General features: G+C 30.8%; 1 protein-coding gene across 3 annotated transcripts in view; it reads left to right on the top strand.

Annotated features, from left to right (window-relative positions):
• LOC111621744 (WD repeat and FYVE domain-containing protein 3-like) overlaps positions 1 to 22,137 on the top strand; it is a 169,344-nt gene that overhangs the window by 28,164 nt on the left and 119,043 nt on the right. For 2 of the 3 annotated variants that reach the window (XM_023363972.1, XM_023363971.1), the window contains 5 exons: positions 5,709 to 5,837; positions 9,277 to 9,485; positions 9,579 to 9,702; positions 11,943 to 12,217; positions 15,599 to 15,791. In XM_023363972.1, coding sequence (XP_023219740.1) covers positions 9,285 to 9,485; positions 9,579 to 9,702; positions 11,943 to 12,217; positions 15,599 to 15,791 — 793 coding nt within the window. In that variant the 5' untranslated portion in view covers positions 5,709 to 5,837; positions 9,277 to 9,284. Of the gene's footprint in view, positions 1 to 107; positions 217 to 5,708; positions 5,838 to 9,276; positions 9,486 to 9,578; positions 9,703 to 11,942; positions 12,218 to 15,598; positions 15,792 to 22,137 lie in introns of those variants that run through there. The other variant, XM_023363973.1, reaches the window with a different exon arrangement.

The following is a 22,137-nucleotide window of genomic DNA, read 5'->3' as shown; positions in this document are numbered from 1 at the left end:
TAGTATGGAATTATTTTATTCATCAATTAAATTAATAAAAGATGAATAAAAATAAAAAATGTATTTTGAAAATTTACAAATTATTTTTAGTTAAAACTTCAATCTTTTTTTAGCTGTTCAAGAGCATTAGATTTATTGAAAATCTCATCAAATTCTAATTGAATGCTGTAATCATGATGAAAAAATTGAAATAAGAAAATTTTCATTAGCATAAAAGTAAGTTTCAAAGTAATTTTGATTTTCTTGAACAAAAATAAATTTACATTTTTCTAAATAGGTTTGTCTGCAATATTTTCAAAACTATTTGAAAAAATTATGACATTTTTATATTTAACCAGAGTTAGAGAAAGTAGTTAATTTAATAATAATAGTTTACCAAATATTTTTGTAAACAGATCTCTGCAGTTTTCAAATTTGCAAATCTATACCTTCTCACTGTTGTCCTTCTGTTAGTTCTTTGTTAATCTCGAGAATGGTGTTATATGGATGAAAATTGAGACCATATATGGAAAGCTTAGGGCTGCAGACCCTGATTAACTATATACAAACTCCAGAAGTCATGATTTCAGTTCAAAATTTTCTTAAGAATGGAGTTAAATAGATGAGATGACTGGCATTACATGATTGTTATCAGAAGTTTGTTCTACAAGTGCAAGTCACTACTAAACTCCAGACCAGATATGGAAAACTTATGGGCCAGAAACCCTGATTAACTGCAAATGAATNATATATATAAATTTTTATTTAGTCAAATAATTAATGAATGAAGTAAACAGCTTACATTGTCTGTTTGTTTTGATAAATATTGTGTGTTTATTTTAAAATTTGATCACATTTTTTTGTCTTCATTATGTGACATATTTTCTGGGGTCTTCTTATACTTGTCACTGATTGTAAGTGATTACACTTGGAAATTCCTGATACCAAGTAGGTTATGCCTACTACTAGAGTTTTTGAGTGTTTTTGGTGAATGGCACTGTTGTGGTCTCATATATGAGGCTAGGGGTAAGAAGATGGAGAAGGAAATGACAAGATTCAGTTGAAAGAAATCACTTAAAGCAGTGAAAACATTTATTAGACAGCATAAAAATTCATACAGTTCAGTATATATCTAAATAAGACTTAGGGTTTGTATTATGTCCATTACTATTATGGAGAGTGAGTTTACAATTTACCATATCTTTGTATTTTAACAATATTTTCCTTTTGGGAAGCACAGGGAACAATCATGTCAAAAATAATAGTTTTTGAGGAGATAGAGTTTTGGATTTGGACGATCTATGTTGCACCTGAAATGCAAATGAAGCACACAAACACAAATTCAATTGTTTTTTTTTTTTTTTTTTTTTTTTATATGAACATTTGATCTAGTTTGTCCCTCCTATGTATTCTGTGTTAGTTCACTCTGTAGGAAGGCACACAAATACTTGAAGAATTGGCAATGACTGATTAAAATTGGCTACTTCTCGTATTCAAAGATACAAATTTCCCAGAGATGACTGTAAACAAATAGTAAAGGATAATGTGTTCAAAGGTTTCACAATTGAATCTGAGAAAGCATCTGTTGACACACTGTCGGGTCAGAAAGTTGATATATCCTGGTTTTTACTGAGATTATATCATTGGATTTTTTTCCTTTGTTTTGTTTGAATCTTATAATTATGTTCATTAAATTGTACACCTAGGAATATCCTTTGTAGAACAGTAATGAAAGAAAGACAAATGTAAATCAAAAGTAGTAATCAAATTTCAAATAATTTAAATATATGAACATACTTGATAAATTAACATTAATAACACCAAGAATCCAGCAAATTTAATCAAAAACTAATGTTTTCTACTGTTTTTAACAGTCACCTTCAGAATAATTTAACAAAACTGGAGAAGTAACCAAATGAAAGAGGCAGTACACCTAATTATTTCCATTGTGTTTAATATATTTACAAATGTTCTTTTTATTCATTGACATTTAAGTTTGATGTTCCTACTGAAGAAGGCCTGTGGAAGTAGGTCGAAAATGTTTTTGGTTAATTAAATATATTGCTGGAATTATACAGGGTGTACTGCTTCAAATTATGTGTTCGAAATTATTGACAGATTCTAAAAATAAATGAATAATTTAAAGTTGATGAAATACAGATATAATTGGTTAATGTTGTTCTTGAGTGTGCCATCAGTTACATAATGGAAAAATAAAAGATATGGAAACTAAAAATGATGTAAATTTCTTTATGAAGTATTAGGTAGAGATTTCCAAACTAGTGATATGGGATCTGCATCCTTATAGTTGATGCTGATGGATATTCTCACAGCTTTATATAACTCCAGCTTCTCCAAATATGTGAGGTATGTCCTGTTGGAAGTATGATGTAAAAGTTGGGCTTGATCAAGGAATATCTGGACATCACTGTCTGTAGTGTAGGCTGCAAGAGCAGTGGTGGTAAGCCGTGGTTAATGATGGTTAATGGTATTTTTTTTTTTTTTTGTTTTTTATATGAACGTTTAAGGATTAGTTTGTCTTTCCTATGTATTCTGTGTTAGTTCACTCTGTTATCATGAATGGGGATAGAGAAAACAGCTGGTAGCTACTTCTTTTCTCCTAGATTTTTGGCATTTTTGAGTAATGAAAAACTGTTGGATTCCTTTTGTAAGTGAGCTGGATATTATTAGCTCTTTCTATCTCTATAAACACCAGAGAGGCTTTTGTTGCATTTAACAGCCTTGTATAACTTACCATTACTCTTGCTGTGAGTAAGATTTAAGAACACTTAGTATAATAAATGTAATAAGACCCAGTTTGTTCTTAGAGGAATGACTATCAACAGCAGGGATACAGCTCCTATGTTGTGTGCTTGGAGGACAGTATTTGAGCACATTTAGCAACCATGTAGTTTTATAAACAGTTTGGTCTTAGTTCATTTATTGTTTTTTTATGATTTTTCATTATCTATAGCAGTGGTTCCCAATTAGTGGTATGCGTACCCCTGGGGGTACGCGAAATTGCTTGAAGGGGTATGTGCGGCAATCTAAAATCGGTCGATTTAAAATTGAAATGCATGAGATGAAGCAATCAAAAAAATAATGGATGGACCATCAAAAATTCGGCAATTTACAAAATGATGTCGAATGCACAAATTCGTTTATTTATAACTAAAAATATTCTCGAAATTTCATTAAAAAAATGCATTTGTGACAATACCTAAATGAAATTCTTACGCAAGAAACAAAAATTGTACAATTAACACAATTTGTGTTAATTGTACAATTATCATTATTATCATGTCAGTGAAGCGGCAATAAAATATTTACCGCCATTTTGCACAACGTACCTCTGTGAGAGCGGATTTTCGGCCATGACAAACACAAAAACTAAACATCGTAACCGACTTCAACTCGAAGATGACTCGAGACTAAAGCTGATCAAAAAGCAACCAGATTTTACAAAGTTGTGCAAAGAAAATCATGCACATTTGTAAGATCAAAATTAAATAACCTTATGTTATTTTCATTATTATTAAAATTGTATTTTAAAGATAATAAATGTAAAAAAAAACTTATTCTATTTATCACTAGCTGTCTACCCACAGCTTTGCCCGCATTATATGGAATTTTCTCGTGGAAATAAGATATTTTCTCGCAGTAAAATGTAGCTTATGTTCATCTCCAACATGTAAGCTATCTCTGTGCCAAATTTTAGTAAAACCTGTTCAGTGCTTTAGACGTGAAAAGGTAGCAGACAGACATAATTACCTTCGCATTTATAATATTAGTATGGCTTAATATGAATTTCTGCTATAAGGGGTACGCGAGTTTGAGCTCTTTCTTAAAGTGGTACGCAGGAAAAACTAATTGGGAACCACTGATCTATAGTTATTTAAATTTTTTGTATATGTTATATTTTTATTCTGTATTCATTTTAATTTATATTTTATTACTACGTTCCTGCACATGCAAACTTCTTACACAGTGAACATTTTAAAATTTATTTGGTTGTTCGATTTTGCGTTCTACTGGTAGAACCTGAGGATGATTTTTATAAAGGTTGAAAACATTTGTTTTTCAATAAATATTTTTGTTCTTTTAACTGGATTATGGTTTTGAAGTGTTCTTACATTGCATACATCTGATTTAGAATAGCAAGTAAGATTTATTTGGTAGGGCTGAATCAGACCTTTGATGAGGCTTGGGGAGTAGCCATGGTGAGATGCTAATTAAAATATGAGTTAAAGCACGTCATCTCTGGCATGGGTGTCAGTGGAATGGGTTAAGCTCTTCTGACAAGGACTCTGTAAATGACTACCTTATAAATGTAAAGATTGTGCTATGCTGCTGGCATGAATAGAGAGGCCTACATAAAGGTTTATGAAAAATTTTTGTAGAAATATGTTCATTTTGGAGTAATATGAGAACGTTAAGGAAGTGTACCCTGTTATAAATTTCCTGCTCATTCTGAAGGATAGGCTTAACCCAAGTAAGAAATTGATGTAAGTTTGGTTTCTTTTTCCAAATGATGAGGGCATCATTGACATATGCAATGTATAACAGGATTTATTTCTGAAAAGAAGGAAGGATGTTGCATTCAAGCAGTCATATAATCAACTCGCAGAGAGTGCCTAAAATTGGACTGCCCATCAGTATACCTCTTCCTTGAAGATAAGTTAACACTTCAAACACAAAGAAAGAAGTGTGGCACATAAGATTGTCTAATTCCAGTATGTGAGAATGGTATTTGGCTGTAACATGGATGATTTCTAGGAGGAAGTTGCACAAATGACAAAAGAACAGCTTGATTTTTATCAAAGGATATAAATATTGAAAATCATGTACAGTAATGTGAAATAACTGTCATCATAAAACATTAAGTTGTTAAGCTGATGGATAAAAGATTTCATGTTAGTGGTGGTATGGGAATGTGGTCAGTTATAAACTTGTTGACAATTCTTTTGATACATATTGTAGGAGATGTGGATTTGTCCATTACAGGTTGTAGCTGTGTGCCTAGTTTGTGTACCTTGGCAAATGCAAAGATCTAGGGCGTAGATGGGGTCTGGTATGGTGGCTTTGCTTATGTATAATGTATCAGCAAGAGAGATGTTGGAGAATAGAACCAACCTGTTGTGAAATTTTTCCAGATATCTATTAGGAGCAATGGTGCACTGAGTGTTGTTCATATAGTCTAGGATTCCATTCCTGTACATGGATCTGGACATTGTTCTAATAAACGGATTTACCTACAGGAATAGTTTCTGTATCTTTTATGTTTTTATTATGTAACCAATGGCATGCATGCAAATGACATTATACCAATTATATCTGTATACCATCTATTTTAAAGGATTATTTATTTTTAGGTTCTAATTTCAAACTCATAATCTGAAGATGACCATTAAAAACAGTAAAGAATGTTAGTTTCTGATTAAATTTGTTGGTACTTGCTGAATTTTTGGTTATTGATGCCAGTTTATTAAAACATCCAATTTTCTTGTTATACTGTTCTGAAATAACATGCTTAATGTAAAACAGTTATATATTGTTTTAAAAGTAAAATTTTAAATATAGTTGTACAAATTTTCAAAATTTTTATTTCATTATTTAATGGTTAGCTCATAATATGATTGATCTAAAGAAAGAAAATGAAAATATTTTATTTTCTTTTAAAAATGTTTAGATTATTAAATTTTAATTATATATTTTTGTTTTTTATACAGAATTGTTTTTCAAATTCATATGGTAAAATATATGATTTGACCACATTTGAAACAGCATGTAATTAAAAAAATCAAAAATGACTATCATTATAAAATAGACTCTAGTGAATAAGAAATTGGAGTAGCAAGGTAAGAATGATTTTAAAGTAGTTTTTCAATATTAAATTTATAATAAAATAATATAATACAAACTTGAAAACAAATAAAACTCATAAAAATTCAATAAACTAACAAGAGAAAAGTCTACAGTTGATAAATTCAATACCAAAACAATTGTTTTGATCATGGGTTAGGCAATTCTTTTTTCGGTAAAGAGCTAAAAGCTTTCTTTGGGAATGCAAGTCCCATCTTTTAAGGTGAAGATGGGGTTGGCAGGGGTCTACATTAGAACTTTCAACCATGTCTCAAAGTGAAGTTGTTCTACTTCTGTTTCTGCATATGTACTGTATACATTCAGGGTATCCACTTAAACATCTGTCCATCTTTTTAGCTGTATGCATGTTGTGTATGCTTTTTCCTCTGCTAAATTACTGAAATGAATCAACTTAAGATAATTTAGCACAACATACAAATAATCTGTATAAAGGATAAAGATAACATTGCAGAAATTGATACTAAAAAGTCAGTTTTATTTTGTTAAAGAACATTTTTAAAATGACTATCTTCAATGACAATACAAAGATGTAAATAGTCGGGCATGGTATTATGAATGGCACATAGCATTCCTGATGTCACAGTTTCACGTTTGTCATATCTGTCTTTCCAGTTCATCATCATCATGCAGCATTGCTAGGAGAATAACTAATTTACAATATTGTTTTTGAGCATAAGACATTATTACTGTAACAGATAACATTATGTTGGCTCTTAAAAAGTCATTGGCATTGTGTGTCACATTATGATTCATCAAGAATACTTTTGTGATTTGCATCTTGATCTGATGCTTGAAAGATTTGCATATTGCTGCCAAATTACTTTGTGATTGTCACATTCCTTTCATTGAATGGTTTATTGTATTTTACTGAATGCATTAATTTATTATTGTAGAATTTTTAAATGAATTAGTCTTTTGTTTCTGGATAGATATTTAAGTATTGGTTATTTAGCACTGGAAGAAGAATGTACCATATGCATTCAATGTTTGAAAGATTTCTTTTACCCCTTCACAGATCTGTAAGTGGACATCTTATATATATATGAAGCATGCAATACCATAATGCTGTAAATGCCAAAAAAAAGAAACTTTTCAGAAGAGGTAAAAAACATTTTTTTCTAATGAATGAATTCATTTCAATTTTACAATAAAATGGTAAAAAACCCTCAGGGTTACAAATTCTCAGGAATATCAAAACAATGTAAATATAAGTCTCAACATTTTGTGCCAAAAGTCACATGACTTGTACTCTGGCACTTTAAACATTATATTTTCACATAATTCATCTTCAAAATACAGCCACTCCCACTGTCAATATTGCCACAATATTCTTTTGTGGCAGAGAACGTTGCATTTAGAATTCAATTCTTCAGTAAAACATATTTAGAAAAAAATGGCATTTACAACGTTATGGCAATTTCAAGCTTCATATATGTAAATTTTAATATAGTACATTTGCAATTGATAAAATGATATTAGATTTATAAGAAGACATCATTAATTTTATAATTAATGATGTCTTCTTATAAATCTAATATCATTTTATCAATTGCAAATGTACTATATTAAAATTTACATATATGAAGCTTGAAATTGCCATAACGTTGTAAATGCCATTTTTTTCTAAATATGTTTTACTGAAGAATTGAATTCTAAATGCAACGTTCTCTGCCACAAAAGAATATTGTGGCAATATTGACAGTGGGAGTGGCTGTATTTTGAAGATGAATTATGTGAAAATATAATGTTTAAAGTGCCAGAGTACAAGTCATGTGACTTTTGGCACAAAATGTTGAGACTTATATTTACATTGTTTTGATATTCCTGAGAATTTGTAACCCTGAGGGTTTTTTACCATTTTATTGTAAAATTGAAATGAATTCATTCATTAGAAAAAAATGTTTTTTACCTCTTCTGAAAAGTTTCTTTTTTTTGGCATTTACAGCATTATGGTATTGCATGCTTCATATATATATAAGATGTCCACTTACAGATCTGTGAAGGGTAAAAGAAATCTTTCAAACATNCAGGGGTGGCCAACCTTTTGCATACCATGCGCCAATTTTTTAATAGACGAGTTCAGATGCGCAGTGGCGTACCGTGAGTGTTAGCCGCCCGGGGCGGAGAAAAATTTCGGCCACCCCTTAATTACGTATTTCAATTTATAAGACGAAAATTCAGTTTTTCCACAGAATAAGCAATGAAAAATGCGGTTGTAGTGTATAAAATAGTTCTATATGCCACTAGCGGTGTACATGAACACGAATGTATCGTGTATCGTACAAGCAAAAAAAATAAAAAAGGTCAACAGGTTGATTGCAACGAACTGTGCAACAAATGAACTTGACAAGACAAACTATAAAAAGTTAATTTTCTATGTAATATTCGTAATTGCAATGAAGCCAAATCTGGCAATGTTGCTCAGAACCGACTGAAGCGCCACTTGTAATCGTCTAATGCGCCAACTTTGGCGCATGCGCCACGTTTTGGCCACCCCTAGTCTATTATATGGTCCTATGGTCTATTACATGGTCCTATGGTCATATACAATGCATCTTTGAGAAAAGTGGCCATCAACTTCAATGATGACACTTTCCCAACTATATTGAAAATACACCTTCACCTCCCTTAACCTGTCTTGTGTTATTCCCAACATATCTCGGGGTCATGATCTCTGACTTTGACCGGTTGACCCAAGATATCTCATTTTAGCATTGGAACATTTTTGAAACTAGATGTTGCAAGTCATTATAATTTTTATATTAAAACTAACTTTTGAGATATAATTTTTTTGGGTATTACATTTACTAATATTTTGTTTGTGCAAAATAAAAACATAATTTTGGATGATACAATAGCCACAATTATTCTTTTCAAAAAAGTGTAATTTTCATTAGGCTTAACATCAACGAAAATTCAACATGATGCCACATGCAATGGAGAAAACTTTGACCATCTGATAGGTTAAACCCTGATGTTTCCATGTGTTTTCCACTGGAACCATCTCCACCAATCAGCAAGCAGCTACATATTTGAATCAGTTTGTTACAAAATGTATGGTTTTACTTTCGAACATTACCCTGACAATGTCTATTCAAGATGGAATAGTTTAAATTAAATTTTAAAGTGAATGTTCATATTGCTGGTTTTAGGTTATCAAGTTAATCTTCTTGTAAAATTAACCAGTATCTAGTAGACATCCATTGCTTATTTGTTTTGTTTATAATATGTCTTTTATTCAAAAATTGATAATTTTACATAAAAGTATAAAATAAGCTATACTAATTATGAAAATTAAATTTTCTGCCATTTTTGATAAGTTTATAAGTAATTATCTAAATAAAGTTATTAAATAAAGAGAAAACTAGTTAAAAATTATATAAATTATTTCATAAATTTATTACAATTATATAGTTTTAAAAATGAATATTATGAGAAGACTTTTGGTTGGACACTCTCGTGGTGCTGCAATGGGTGAAGATCCTCCTCCAAATACTCAACATACAGCATTAGGTTTGATGCATCTTCATAAATTATTTGTAGAATTAGCCCATCCTCCACATCCTCTTAATCAACAAGAACAAGAGCAACGTCTTTATAATATGTTACCATTATTTTGCAAAGTAATGAAATTATTTTATACTGATATTTAAAACATTATTATTGTTAAAGATGAATAATTATATATTTAAATTCAATATGTAATTTTAACATAGGTATTTGGTAATTGTCCTGCAAGTGATCTAATGGAAAAATTCAATGATACCTTAACATTCTGTCAACTAGTCTCAAGATTAATGGTTTCTGAAATAAGACGACGTGCTTCAAATCAGAGTACAGGTATTTAATTTTATTTACAGAATACTAAATCTGCTCTTATATCTTAAATGTATTTTAATGTAAATTTTTTATAATTTATTAAAATAGTTTAGTGGTGATTTTTATTTCTTACTTGATTTATTACTTTAACTTGCAACTGCACTACAAGCAGGAGTTGAGTTCAAGTCCTGCTTGTAGTGCAGTTGCTATTCTTTTCTTTCAGAATAGTCTAAATTAAGTTTTAAAATTAATTTATTTTTAATTATTAAATTTATCAAGAGGTGATGACTGTCTACATCTAGCCAAATTACTTTGATTCTGTTTATTAAGTAGCTTTAATATAGCCCAATAAAATCCAGAAGATCATTTGGCACTATCAGTGTTACTTCAATATGAAGATGTCACAAAACACTTTTATAATAAAACCAAATGATTATTAGATTAAATCAGGCTGCATTACCACTACTAATAATTATTAAATACTGCATAATTTGGCACTAGAGGTAGGTATTAGATGCCATTTCTTATTAAAATTCAATAATTATAATTGAATTTAGAAAATTCTGGAAGAAAAGAATTGGGTGAGAGTGGAACTTGAACCCACAACTGCCATCTACCATGCAGATGTGTTGCTAGTTATGCTACCTAGACCTTTATTTGATCCCTCACTTCCAGATAGATTTAATTTAAATATAACCATACTAGTTATTAAATATTAATTTACTCATAATTATTAAATTAAAAACAAGATGGTGCCTAACACTTACCTCTATGCCAAATTACACGGTATTTAATAATTATTAGAAACAGTAATGTAGCCTAATTTAATCTCATAATTATTTGGCTTTAATATAATTATTGGGCTTTCAGGTGTTTATATACATTTTTATAATGTAACAAATATTTTTTATTGTAAAAATAATTTTTAAAAAATGAAACAAATATAATCAATACAGTACAATTTATCTACAGAAAAGATAAAACTTTTGCAAAAGTTTTCTCTTTAGTTATAAGATGTGAAAATTTAATTCCCAAAATGCACCTGTAGAAAAAATATGCTCATACCTGTGACAAGTGGTTACTGTTACTTTTGAAGTAATCTCTTTTAGGAGCTATGCATTTAGTTAGATGCTGTTGCCATTGAAACATACTGAAACTCTGTTTTTGGAATATTCTTAGGTTTCTTTGTCACATTAAAGTGGATTTCAAGAATGTCTAAAAATCTTTGTCCTTTTATGACAGTTTTTAGTTTTGGAAGAGCCAGAAATTGTAAGAGGTGAAGTCAAGTGAATAAAGTGGATGATTCAATTTGGTAATTGATGTCTTAGACAGGAAGTCACAAATCCTGACCACATTATGGCTTGAGGTAGTATCATGATGGATGGTTTATATGTCAGGCTACAGTGTAGATCTTTTTCTTTGAATAAAATCTTGTAATTTTTTCAGCAACTTCAAAATAGCATTTTTTATTGACCATTTGTTTCTGTTCAATGAATTCATGATAGACTATCTATCTTCTTATGATCAGAAAACATATAAAACATGATCTTGAACTGTGATGATGACATTCATGCTTTTCTCACACAGTGTTTTATACTGCATGCTTTTTTGCTTCTGGGTCATACTGTAAACACTCTGTTTTGTCACCTGCAATAACTTGCTAAACATGCATTGCAGAAAGATTAATTGCAAATTCAAGCTGCCTCTGTTTTGGTTTATTTGTCAAAATTCAAGGTGCAAACTTTGCTATCATTATTTAATTTGTGTTATTGTTTCCTTATTTATCTGTAATTCCTCTGTCATTAATTACATACTTAATTATCTGATCATCTATTTGATTGCATCAAAGCCCTCATTCTGTTCACATTTATGTTTGTTGTTTGTATTTTTTGCTGTCTGTTTTTGGCATCATTGTTCAAATCTTTTCACCCTTCTTTGAACCTCTTATGCCACTCAAATATATATGACATTTTTTTAGCATCTTTACCATATGACACTCAACAGCTGTAACTATTTAGTAACATTTTTGCCAATTTTTACAGAATTTGTTAATGCATTGCATCAAATTTCTATTACTCATTTTTCTGCAAAACTTACAAACAGTCTTATATTACCTTATATGTGCATTTAAAGGTTTTTTGTTGTATTACTTTTTATATTGCTCATTTGTGAATAACACTTCTGGTAAACTATAATAATTTTGTTCTAAAATTTGTCTTTCTGTTATAAAATGCAACATTTCTTTAAATATTTTCTTCTAGAAGCGGCAAGTTGTGCAATTGCAAAATTTTTGGAAATAGAAAGTACAGAAGAGCAGAGCAATGGATGGATGTTATTGACTACTATCAATCTACTAGCTGCTGGTGATAGCTCATTGGTAGAAGTTATGACATCTGCCTCATTACCTTCAACACTAGTCAAGTGCCTGTATTTATTTTTTGATTTACCAGAATTAGAAAATGCTGATGATCTTGCTCCAGATTGTGAATTTACTCCTAAAGAGAGACGTATTTTATTACAAAAAGTATTTGTTCAGGTAAAATTTGTAACTTAGTATATAAATATTATTAGATATAAATTTTATAAACTGAAAACAAGTATATTATAATAGAAAAATAGTATATAAAATTAATCAATACACCTTTAACAGTAGGTGAAGTTGAAAGCATGCTAATGTTTTTGACACATTTAAATGGCCATCTTCAGATACACAACATCTTTTTTCCTAACTGACACTGGTGTTCTGCTTTCATCTGTCCATGTCTGAAGATGATTCATTAACCAGGTCAAAAATAAGTAGTATTTTTTCAACTTCATTCCCTGTTAATTAAAGGTGCATTGATTAATTCAGCAAATTAACTACAGCGGCTAGTTTCTATGAAAAATGACACATGTTCTACAGTTTAATTCTGTTACATAATCTGACAAATGTTCTTTTCTGATATGAATGTATATGAAAATTCATAAAGAAATGTTTATAATCTCTTCATATAATAATGTAAATTTATATTTTTACACCAGTATCATATTGTCAATGAACTAATATTTAAATAATTATCTCAAACTACCAATTGGCCATTTATTGATGTAAAAATATTTATTTCCTAAAATTGGTATTTTTACTTGTAACTGATTGTATAGAATCTATAATCAATGATCATTCATAAATGTATTGATGTTTAAGTGATACATTGTTGCTGACATATGAAAACCTCATAAGTACCACTATGGGTTAGATAAGTTTTATGTTGTAGTTGTGCAAGGCCTTTGGAGTATGCATGTTGTTACTTGCAATAAGCTCATATATAATTAGGCAATCCTCATTGCTGAAGAAACTTTGTAAACATCTAAATCTTTTTTAAAGTTAACAAAAATTAGTCATACATTTTAGTTATTATTTATAGTAACATTTTAATATCTCTGCTTACCAAATTAGACTAGTTAAATTCTGAAATTAAATAGAAGTAATGAAATGGATGAAGAATAATATTGAATTTTTTTGAAATAAATATTAACCTTTAAAATTTTATGTTACTTTTATTATGCTGGCTATTATCATTTGATCATACTAGGCTTTAAAAAATTACAATTTTTTTTAAGCCTAAAATTTTTGGCTTTTCTCAATAACATATCACACAAGGAACTCTTATTGATATGGACTTTATTATTGGATGTGGATATGCATTTTGGGTCTTAATGATTTTTCTTCAGTCATTATTTTTTATACAGATCTTATCAAAATGAATAATAGTTATAAATTACATCACCCATATGTGTTTACAGATAATATTTACAAAAAAATATTTTCATCTTACATTAGCTGATTATTGAATACAAATTGAAAGTAAAAATTGAACAATTAACTGGATATGTTATAAAAATTTGTTTAAAAAAAGATGCTGTATAAAATAAAATTGAAGTAGGTAAGTAAAAAAAATTAAATAAAAAAATTTTTTTTAAATTAATTAAAAAAAATAATTTAAATTGCTACTACTTGTAGATAGGTAAAATTACAAATTGGTAAGATTTAAAACAAATTAAAAAAAAAGAAACAAATTTTTGAATAAAAGCTAATAAACAATTAAAAAATTGGGTTTGAAAACTTTTATTCTAAAAAGTTGAAATTAAAAGCTCTTAAAACCATTATAAAATTGTACAAATTACGCTGCGTGAAAGTCAACATAAATTGACAAAAATACAACAAAAATACATCCAGATCTCACTAATAGTTAGACCAAGCATGGCCAACATACGGCCCTTGGGCCGGATGTAGCCCATGTAATGGATTTATGTGGCCCACGATTAATCTTTCAATATTAGCTACTCAAGTTTAAATAGCTTGATGAAAAATTCTAATACCTAAAAAAAAAAAGAAGGCAAACAACTCGCTGTCCAGTTAGAGTTAACCCTCCATTACAAATCTCTTAAGTACAGCATAGAACGTTGATAAAGCATGATAATGTGAAAAACGTATCTATAATCTCTATGTACAATTTAGTCTCTATGGAGTGACACCACAATGAGATCTTGCACCAACTAAAAATCTTCCTAGGGCAGCCTCTGGTTCAGCCTGTGAAAAAGTTTTCTTTCCAATTCGGCCTGTGGGCAAAAACTGTTGGCCACCCCTGAGTTAGACCATCATTTAATTAATTAAGTTCATTTTATATTCATTTATTTTAATAATTTCTAAATGTTCATATAATTTCTTTTTTATAATTTCCTTTTAGAATTTTTAACATCATCAAGTGAGATTTTGCAATCTTCCCATTACAATGTATGGCTACTGTTGAATTAGTATAAGTATATTTTATAGCATGTAAATGTTCTCTTAGTCTGATTTTTAGAGCTCTTCTGGTTTCACCTATGTATTGATAATTCGGTTGGCAACTGCAGGAAATGCTTTATATAACATTATATTGTTGCATCATATTAATATTTTGAACAACACTTTCTTTAGTTTTTAAGAGTTTCTAAGAGTGCCTTGTATGATGTAAGTTACTAAAAAAAGCAAAACATTTTAGGCTTAAAAAAAATCCACAGAAACTGGTAACAGAAGCAATCAATTAATAGTACAACTTTTATTTTTATATAGTGAAAACTCTGTATATACTCATGTCCAAAAAATAAGCATAACTATTAATTTGGTCTCTATCACAGGAACTATTCATCAGAATAGCATGAACTTAACATAAAAGCAGAATGTTGTATATTTTATGCATTGAAACAATTGAAAAGCAAAAATTTAATCTAAAGTTACATTAAATCTACAACAATAAGAAAAAGTACTAAGCATTGTCATAAATCTTTTTTGCACAAATAGTAATTAATATGGCATATGGTTACCTCCTGCATGCACACAAGTTGCTCCATCATTTACTGCAGTTGCTCATGTTGATTAGGATGTTTATTAGCTCTTTCAGGAGCAAAGTTTATTTTTGAACAAGAGCATGTTAAAGCTTTTGGAATGTTCCTGGTGGAGGCTGATGAGATGCTACTTTTCCTATAACATCTTACATATACTCTATTGATTTAGATCCAGAGACCTTGCTGGCCATTCCACATGGCAAATATCTTTACTATCAAGTAAGTCGTTGATGAGTGCAGCTCTGTGTGTGCATTATCATCAATATGCACCTACAGCATCTTGCGGTTCCAAAATCTTGCCCCTATATCATCTTGTAGTAATGGCATCCTTTGCAAAAATGTGGAGCTTACGTAACTATTAAGCATAATGTTGCTCCATATTGGAATACAGATGTTTCATGTTTTTTTTCCTCTTCCATCAGCAGTTTTATGTATATAATTTACTCAATCTGCATAACCTTAAAGATTCTAATTAATTTTTTATTATTATTTTATTCTCTAGTTCTTATATGATGTAATTACATTATTTATTTATTTTTAAACTGTGCTGTAGGTATTGGTTCGTCTCTGCAGTCATTCATGTCCTGCTGAGGAATTAGCTCGTAAAGATGATTTAACTTTGTTGTTCAGTGCTATAACTAGTTGGTGTCCGAGTCATAATACTGTATGGAGAAAAAGTGCTGCAGAAGTTTTGATGACATTGTCTCGTCATGGTCTCACCCAACCAGTTGTGAGCTACATACACAGTAAGATTCCATTTTATTTATGATAACAGATTAAAAAATGTAAATATTAGGCTTGTAAAATATTTTGTTTAGTTTTTAATATTGAGTTGGAATAAATCTATAATTTAAATATATATATATATATATATGTGTGTATATATATGTGAGATAAGCAGGGGGCTAAGGGTTAATATCTCTTGACCACTTACACTGCAACAGGTTGGTAAAACCTGATCTCAGATTGTCGGATGGCTTAGGAGGGCAAATCGAGTGGGGAGAACATCGGTAAGTCGGCAGGTACTGTACAACGATAGATGACAGGTTATAACAATAACAAAATATTTATTGAATGACTAAGCTAGATTACATAAGACAATAACAATATATATAGGTTAAATGCGGTTAAATATGAGTTAACTATACAAATAGCTGCTCTTAACAGCTTTACCGGCTATTTCGAGAGAGAGAGTTCACAAAGCTCTAAAATACAAATACCTCTACGAGGATATGACTAATATGCATTCATTGAATGGGCCATCGAAATCGTAGTTGGCACAGGAACTGTAGAATGTGGTGTTGGAAGTTCAAAGTTGTGGTCTGTCGTATGGCGATGCCTTTTCGGTCGCTATGTCTGGTGTATGGAGACAAGATGCACACATTAACAAGTATAACTTCCTTTGGTTGCTCTGAGCTTCCAGGGGCTCGGGCTTTTATACATTCTTCATGGGAAAGGAGTCACGTGATTGACTTCTGTTGACACTAACGGTGCATTCNAGAAGATCATTTGGCACTATCAGTGTTACTTCAATATGAAGATGTCACAAAACACTTTTATAATAAAACCAAATGATTATTAGATTAAATCAGGCTGCATTACCACTACTAATAATTATTAAATACTGCATAATTTGGCACTAGAGGTAGGTATTAGATGCCATTTCTTATTAAAATTCAATAATTATAATTGAATTTAGAAAATTCTGGAAGAAAAGAATTGGGTGAGAGTGGAACTTGAACCCACAACTGCCATCTACCATGCAGATGTGTTGCTAGTTATGCTACCTAGACCTTTATTTGATCCCTCACTTCCAGATAGATTTAATTTAAATATAACCATACTAGTTATTAAATATTAATTTACTCATAATTATTAAATTAAAAACAAGATGGTGCCTAACACTTACCTCTATGCCAAATTACACGGTATTTAATAATTATTAGAAACAGTAATGTAGCCTAATTTAATCTCATAATTATTTGGCTTTAATATAATTATTGGGCTTTCAGGTGTTTATATACATTTTTATAATGTAACAAATATTTTTTATTGTAAAAATAATTTTCTTTCATAAAGTTGTTATTAATTATTATTGAAATTATTTTAATAATAATTAATTCTCAAATCATTATATCCAAAATATTTTTTTAGTTCTTTCTGTAAGATGGTGCTACTACCACTTACTTGTCTTTAACTTCATTCGAATCAGTTTTATTAGATTATATTGTGAGAGACCTGTGCAGTGTATTGTGGAGCAGAGATATTGACAAAAATGGTATATTGTGAGAGCTGTCATATCAGTTTGCATTTAAAAAACTTAATCAAAATTGATGAATTTTTGTGTGGGAATTTTAATATTGAAGATGGAAGAAGAAAAATAACATTTTCAGCATATTATGCTTTATTATTTCAAGAAAGGTAAAAATGCAACTAAAGTGCAAAAGATTTATGCAGTATGGAGAAAATGCTGTGACTGATTGAATGTGTCAAAAGTTGTTTGCGAAATTTTTTACTGGAGATTTCTCACTGGATTATGCTCCATGGTTGGAAGTTGAAGTTGATAGCAATCAAATCAAGGCATTAGTTGAGAACAATTAATGTTATACCATACAGCTGATAGACAACATATTCAAAATATCCAAATCAAGTGTTGTAAATCATTGCACCAGTTTGATTATGTTAATCACTTTGATGCTTGGGTTCCATATAAGTTAAGTGAAAAAATTTTCTTGACCACATTTTTGCATGAGGTTCTCTACTTAAATGTAACAAAAATGATTTATTTTTTAAAATGAATTGTGATGAGTGATGAAAAGTGGATACTTTGCAATAATGTGGGCAAATGATCATGAGGCAAGAGAAATGAACTGCCACCAACCACACCAAAGACTGGTCTTCATACGAAGAAGGTAACGTTGTGTATATGGTGGGATTGGGAATCCTCTATTATGAACTTCTTCCAGAAAACCAAGCAATTAATTCTGATAAGTATTGCTTCCAATTAGACCAACTGAAAGCAGCTCTTGACAAAAGTTCCAGAATTAATCAATAGAAAATGCATAATCTTCTATCAGGACTGCATGTTTCTTTGATGACCAAGCAAAAACTGTTACAGCTTTGCTGGGAAGTTTTGATTCATACACTGTATTCACCAGACATTGCTTCTTCAGATTTTTATTTATTTTGCAAAGAGCAAATTGGAAAAATATGGAAAAAATTAATCTCTTAATGGAAAAAAATTTCAATTTTCTGGAAGACTAAAAGTCACCTGGAATAGTTTTTTGCTCAAAAAGAAAAAAGTTTTGGCAAGATGGAATTACAAAGTTGTCTGAAAAAAAGACAGAAAATAGTGGAACAATATAGTGAATATGTTGTTTAACAAAGTTATTGGTGGAAATAAAAAAGGTTTTTTTTATATTTATATAAAAACTAAATGAACTTTTTGGCCAAGTCAATACAAAAAATGTAAACAATGTCTGCAATGTTTGGATAGCACATGGATTGCATCAAATTTTATACAAATACAAATATATCTTGTAATCTAGTATTTTTGATCTGATAACACTAATCTTGTAGATGCCAGATTAACAACTTCTACTGTACTATGAACTTTTTCTTATAGAAATTTATACTCTCATTGTCATAAAAATTAGCTTACCAAGGAGTTGTTGGGAATCAAATGAAATTTTACATGGGTGACTGTAATAGTGATATAACTAAAAGATTACAAAATGAAAGCAAAAGTATCATTTCTTGTATGAAAAACTACAAATGAGTAGGAGGTTCTACTACCCTGTTGGGTCTTGGAATGATACTGAAACTCTGTCCAGAAAATACAAGTTCTAACATTAAACAAAAAGAGAGGATCAAAATTAGGGAAGGAGTGGCCAAGTTATTTGGATATCTGCATGAAATGAATGCAATTGTGAAGGAAGTTAGAAAGAATAAAACACCACAGCAAATTGTAACCCAACCCACATATAGTGAAATCACTAAGAGAAATATTAAACCTAGCGAAACGACAAAGAAAATAATAAAATCAATCGATCAGAAATTAAACACTGAAGGAACGGGTGGTTCACATGCGGTGCTCATATACCCGAAAGAACAAGAACATGAGGAAATCATTAACATGAAAGAAATATCAGAAGAACTAAAGAGCAAGATAAAACCCCATAAACTAAAAATAAAAATAACAGCGGTCAGAGAAGTTAAAGACAACGGAATATGTATCAGAGTCGGAAATAGAGAACAAAGTGAGGTATTGGAAAAAGCAATAAACGACATACCAGAAATGCAAAACAAAATTAAATGCAAAAGATCAGAAGGGCGTAGACCCCGAGTAATCTTTTTAAATGTTCCAAAGACAATACAAGAGGATAAAATATTAACGTACATTTATGACCAAAATAACATATGGAATGAGATAGGAAGAGAGACATTTGAGACAGAATGTAGGATCAGCACCATTATATCAAGAGGAAGACAAATAGAAAATTACAGGCATGTTGTGTTGTCTGTCTCTCCGCAAATAAGGAACATATTAATAAGAGAAAAATACATATCAATGGAATGGGCATCAATAAAGGTCGATGACTTCGTACCATTGATAAGATGCTATAGATGCTGCGGCACGGGGCACATGGCTAAAACGTGTGTAAACAAGCAACATTGTAGTCATTGTGGCAAGGACCACAGGTTTGCCGATTGCGACAGAACAAAAGAACCCCCTTGCTGTATCAATTGTCATAATGATAACAAACAAAAACCAAACAATAAGAGAAGCCCAACAAATCATGGGGCACTTAATCCAAATTGCCCCATTACCAAACGAATCAAGGAAGCAGCTATTCGACGCACTGACTATGGACTGTAGGAATACTAGCAATCAAAATAGGAAACTAACAATAACACAGACAGCAAACAAGGAAATAAAAATTAAGATTCTACAGATTAATGCTCAAAAAAGCAAGGCGGCAAGTTCGGCAGTTATAAAAACGGCAAATGATCTCGACGTAAACATAATAACAATACAAGAACCCTATACCATCAAAAATAAAATAGTGCGATTTAGCAACTGGAGAGTGATATCAAACAGTAGAAATAAAAAACCAAAAAGTGGAATAATAATTAGAAAAGAAGATGTCGACGTAGCACTCATTCCTAAATACAGTAATGACATAATAACAACTGTTATTATTAAACAAGAAAAGCCAATTATATTAATAAGCATATACCTGTCACCCTACTCAGATGATAGGGAATGTATAAAAGAATTAGAGAACATAGTAAGGAATTTTAGAGAAAATGAAATAATCATCACTGGGGATGCAAACGCAAAATCGCCAACATGGTATCACCCAAAGGAGGACGAAAGAGGACGATTGATTAATTACATGATGGATGAGCTAGACATGGTTTCATCTAACATGTCAACTGAACCAACTTTTTATACTGGATTCGCGGAAGGGTGGACGGACATATTTATAAATACAAACAACCTAAGCCACAAAATCAGAAACTGTGAGACACTATTGAAAACATCAGCAAGTGATCACCGTTACATATTGGCGGAGCTCGCATTAAACCAACAAATTACCAAAAAAAGGAATATCATTTACAAAAATATTAATTGGGACTTGTTTCAAGAGAAGTTTGCCAAAAAGTGGAGGGACTATCATTCCCACAAAATAAACAACATACAAGAACTCGACCAATACGTGGACTACTTAACAAAAATAATAAAGGAAACTGGGGATGAGACAACAAAAATTAAAACGACTTCAAAAAACACTACAAAATGGTGGACGGCAGAATTAACGAGGAGGAAAAGGGAAATTAGAAGATTAAGAAAAAGAATTAGAAGACTAACAAATGACAATGATATAAGGGAAGCCAAAAAAGACTACAATACCGAACTTAAGACATACAAAAAAGAAATTAACAAACAACGAAACCTTGCTTGGAGAGATTACTGTGGGAAGATGAACAAAAAAGATCCATGGGCCACCCCATACAGAATAGTATTTAAAAAAAGAGAAAGAACTCACATCCCAGATATGATAAACAATGAAATACAAAACTTAAACATAGAAGATAACATTAAACAGATCCTTGAATTCCACTTCCCAAATGACGACTTAACAGAAGATAAAGACATACACAAGGAAATTAGGAAACAAGCAGAGATAAAATCATCAGACACAAATGACAATATTTTCACTTTTAAAGAAATTGAAAAAGCAATCAAATCTATGGCTAACAAAAAAAGCCCAGGGATGGACCAGATAACGACGGAAATGATAAAGAACATATTCGAACACATGCCAATAGTATTCGTACATTTATATAACGAGTGTCTAAGATTTCAACACTTCCCAATGGTTTGGAAACAAGCCAACATCAAACTAATTCCAAAGAAAGAAAACCCAGAAAAACCGGAAGATTTTAGGCCAATCAGCCTTCTCCCGGTTATGGGAAAAATCTTAGATGGGCTGATTATTAACCGGATAAATTGGCACCAATACAAGAATGGACAAATGAACAAAAACCAATACGGATTCAGACAAGGGAAGTCGACAATTGACGCGGCACTAACAGCTAAAGAATTCATTACCAGTGCATGGAAAAAAGGTAAACACGCAATCCTGATAAAAATTGACTTTAGGAAGGCGTTTGACTACATGTGGTGGCCAGGAATAATGGAGAGGTTAAATGAAATTAAATGTCCACAAAACCTTAAAAACATATTGAAAAACTATCTTGACAATAGACAAGCTGGCTTCCACTCAAACAACATAACGATTAAAAAGAACATCACAAGAGGATGCCCACAAGGCTCAAGAAGTGGGCCAGGCCTTTGGAATCTGGCATTCGATGGGCTGTTGAACAAAATCCCAGACACAGAAGATACACACACACAAGCATTCGCAGATGACGCGCTGGTAATGATAGCAAACAAAAACTGTGACAAGCTAAGAGACGAATCCAACAAAATATTAGAGATAATCAATCAATGGAGCATTAATTACAAGCAACCAATTAATCACTTCAAATGTGAAGCTTTAGTATGCACAAGGAAGGACAAAG

The sequence above is a fragment of the Centruroides sculpturatus genome, unplaced genomic scaffold (assembly GCF_000671375.1).
Source record: "Centruroides sculpturatus isolate CEXI.00-Female unplaced genomic scaffold, Cexi_2.0 scaffold21, whole genome shotgun sequence".
NCBI lineage: Eukaryota > Metazoa > Arthropoda > Arachnida > Scorpiones > Buthidae > Centruroides > Centruroides sculpturatus.
This window is presented reverse-complemented; position numbering and strand designations above follow the sequence as displayed.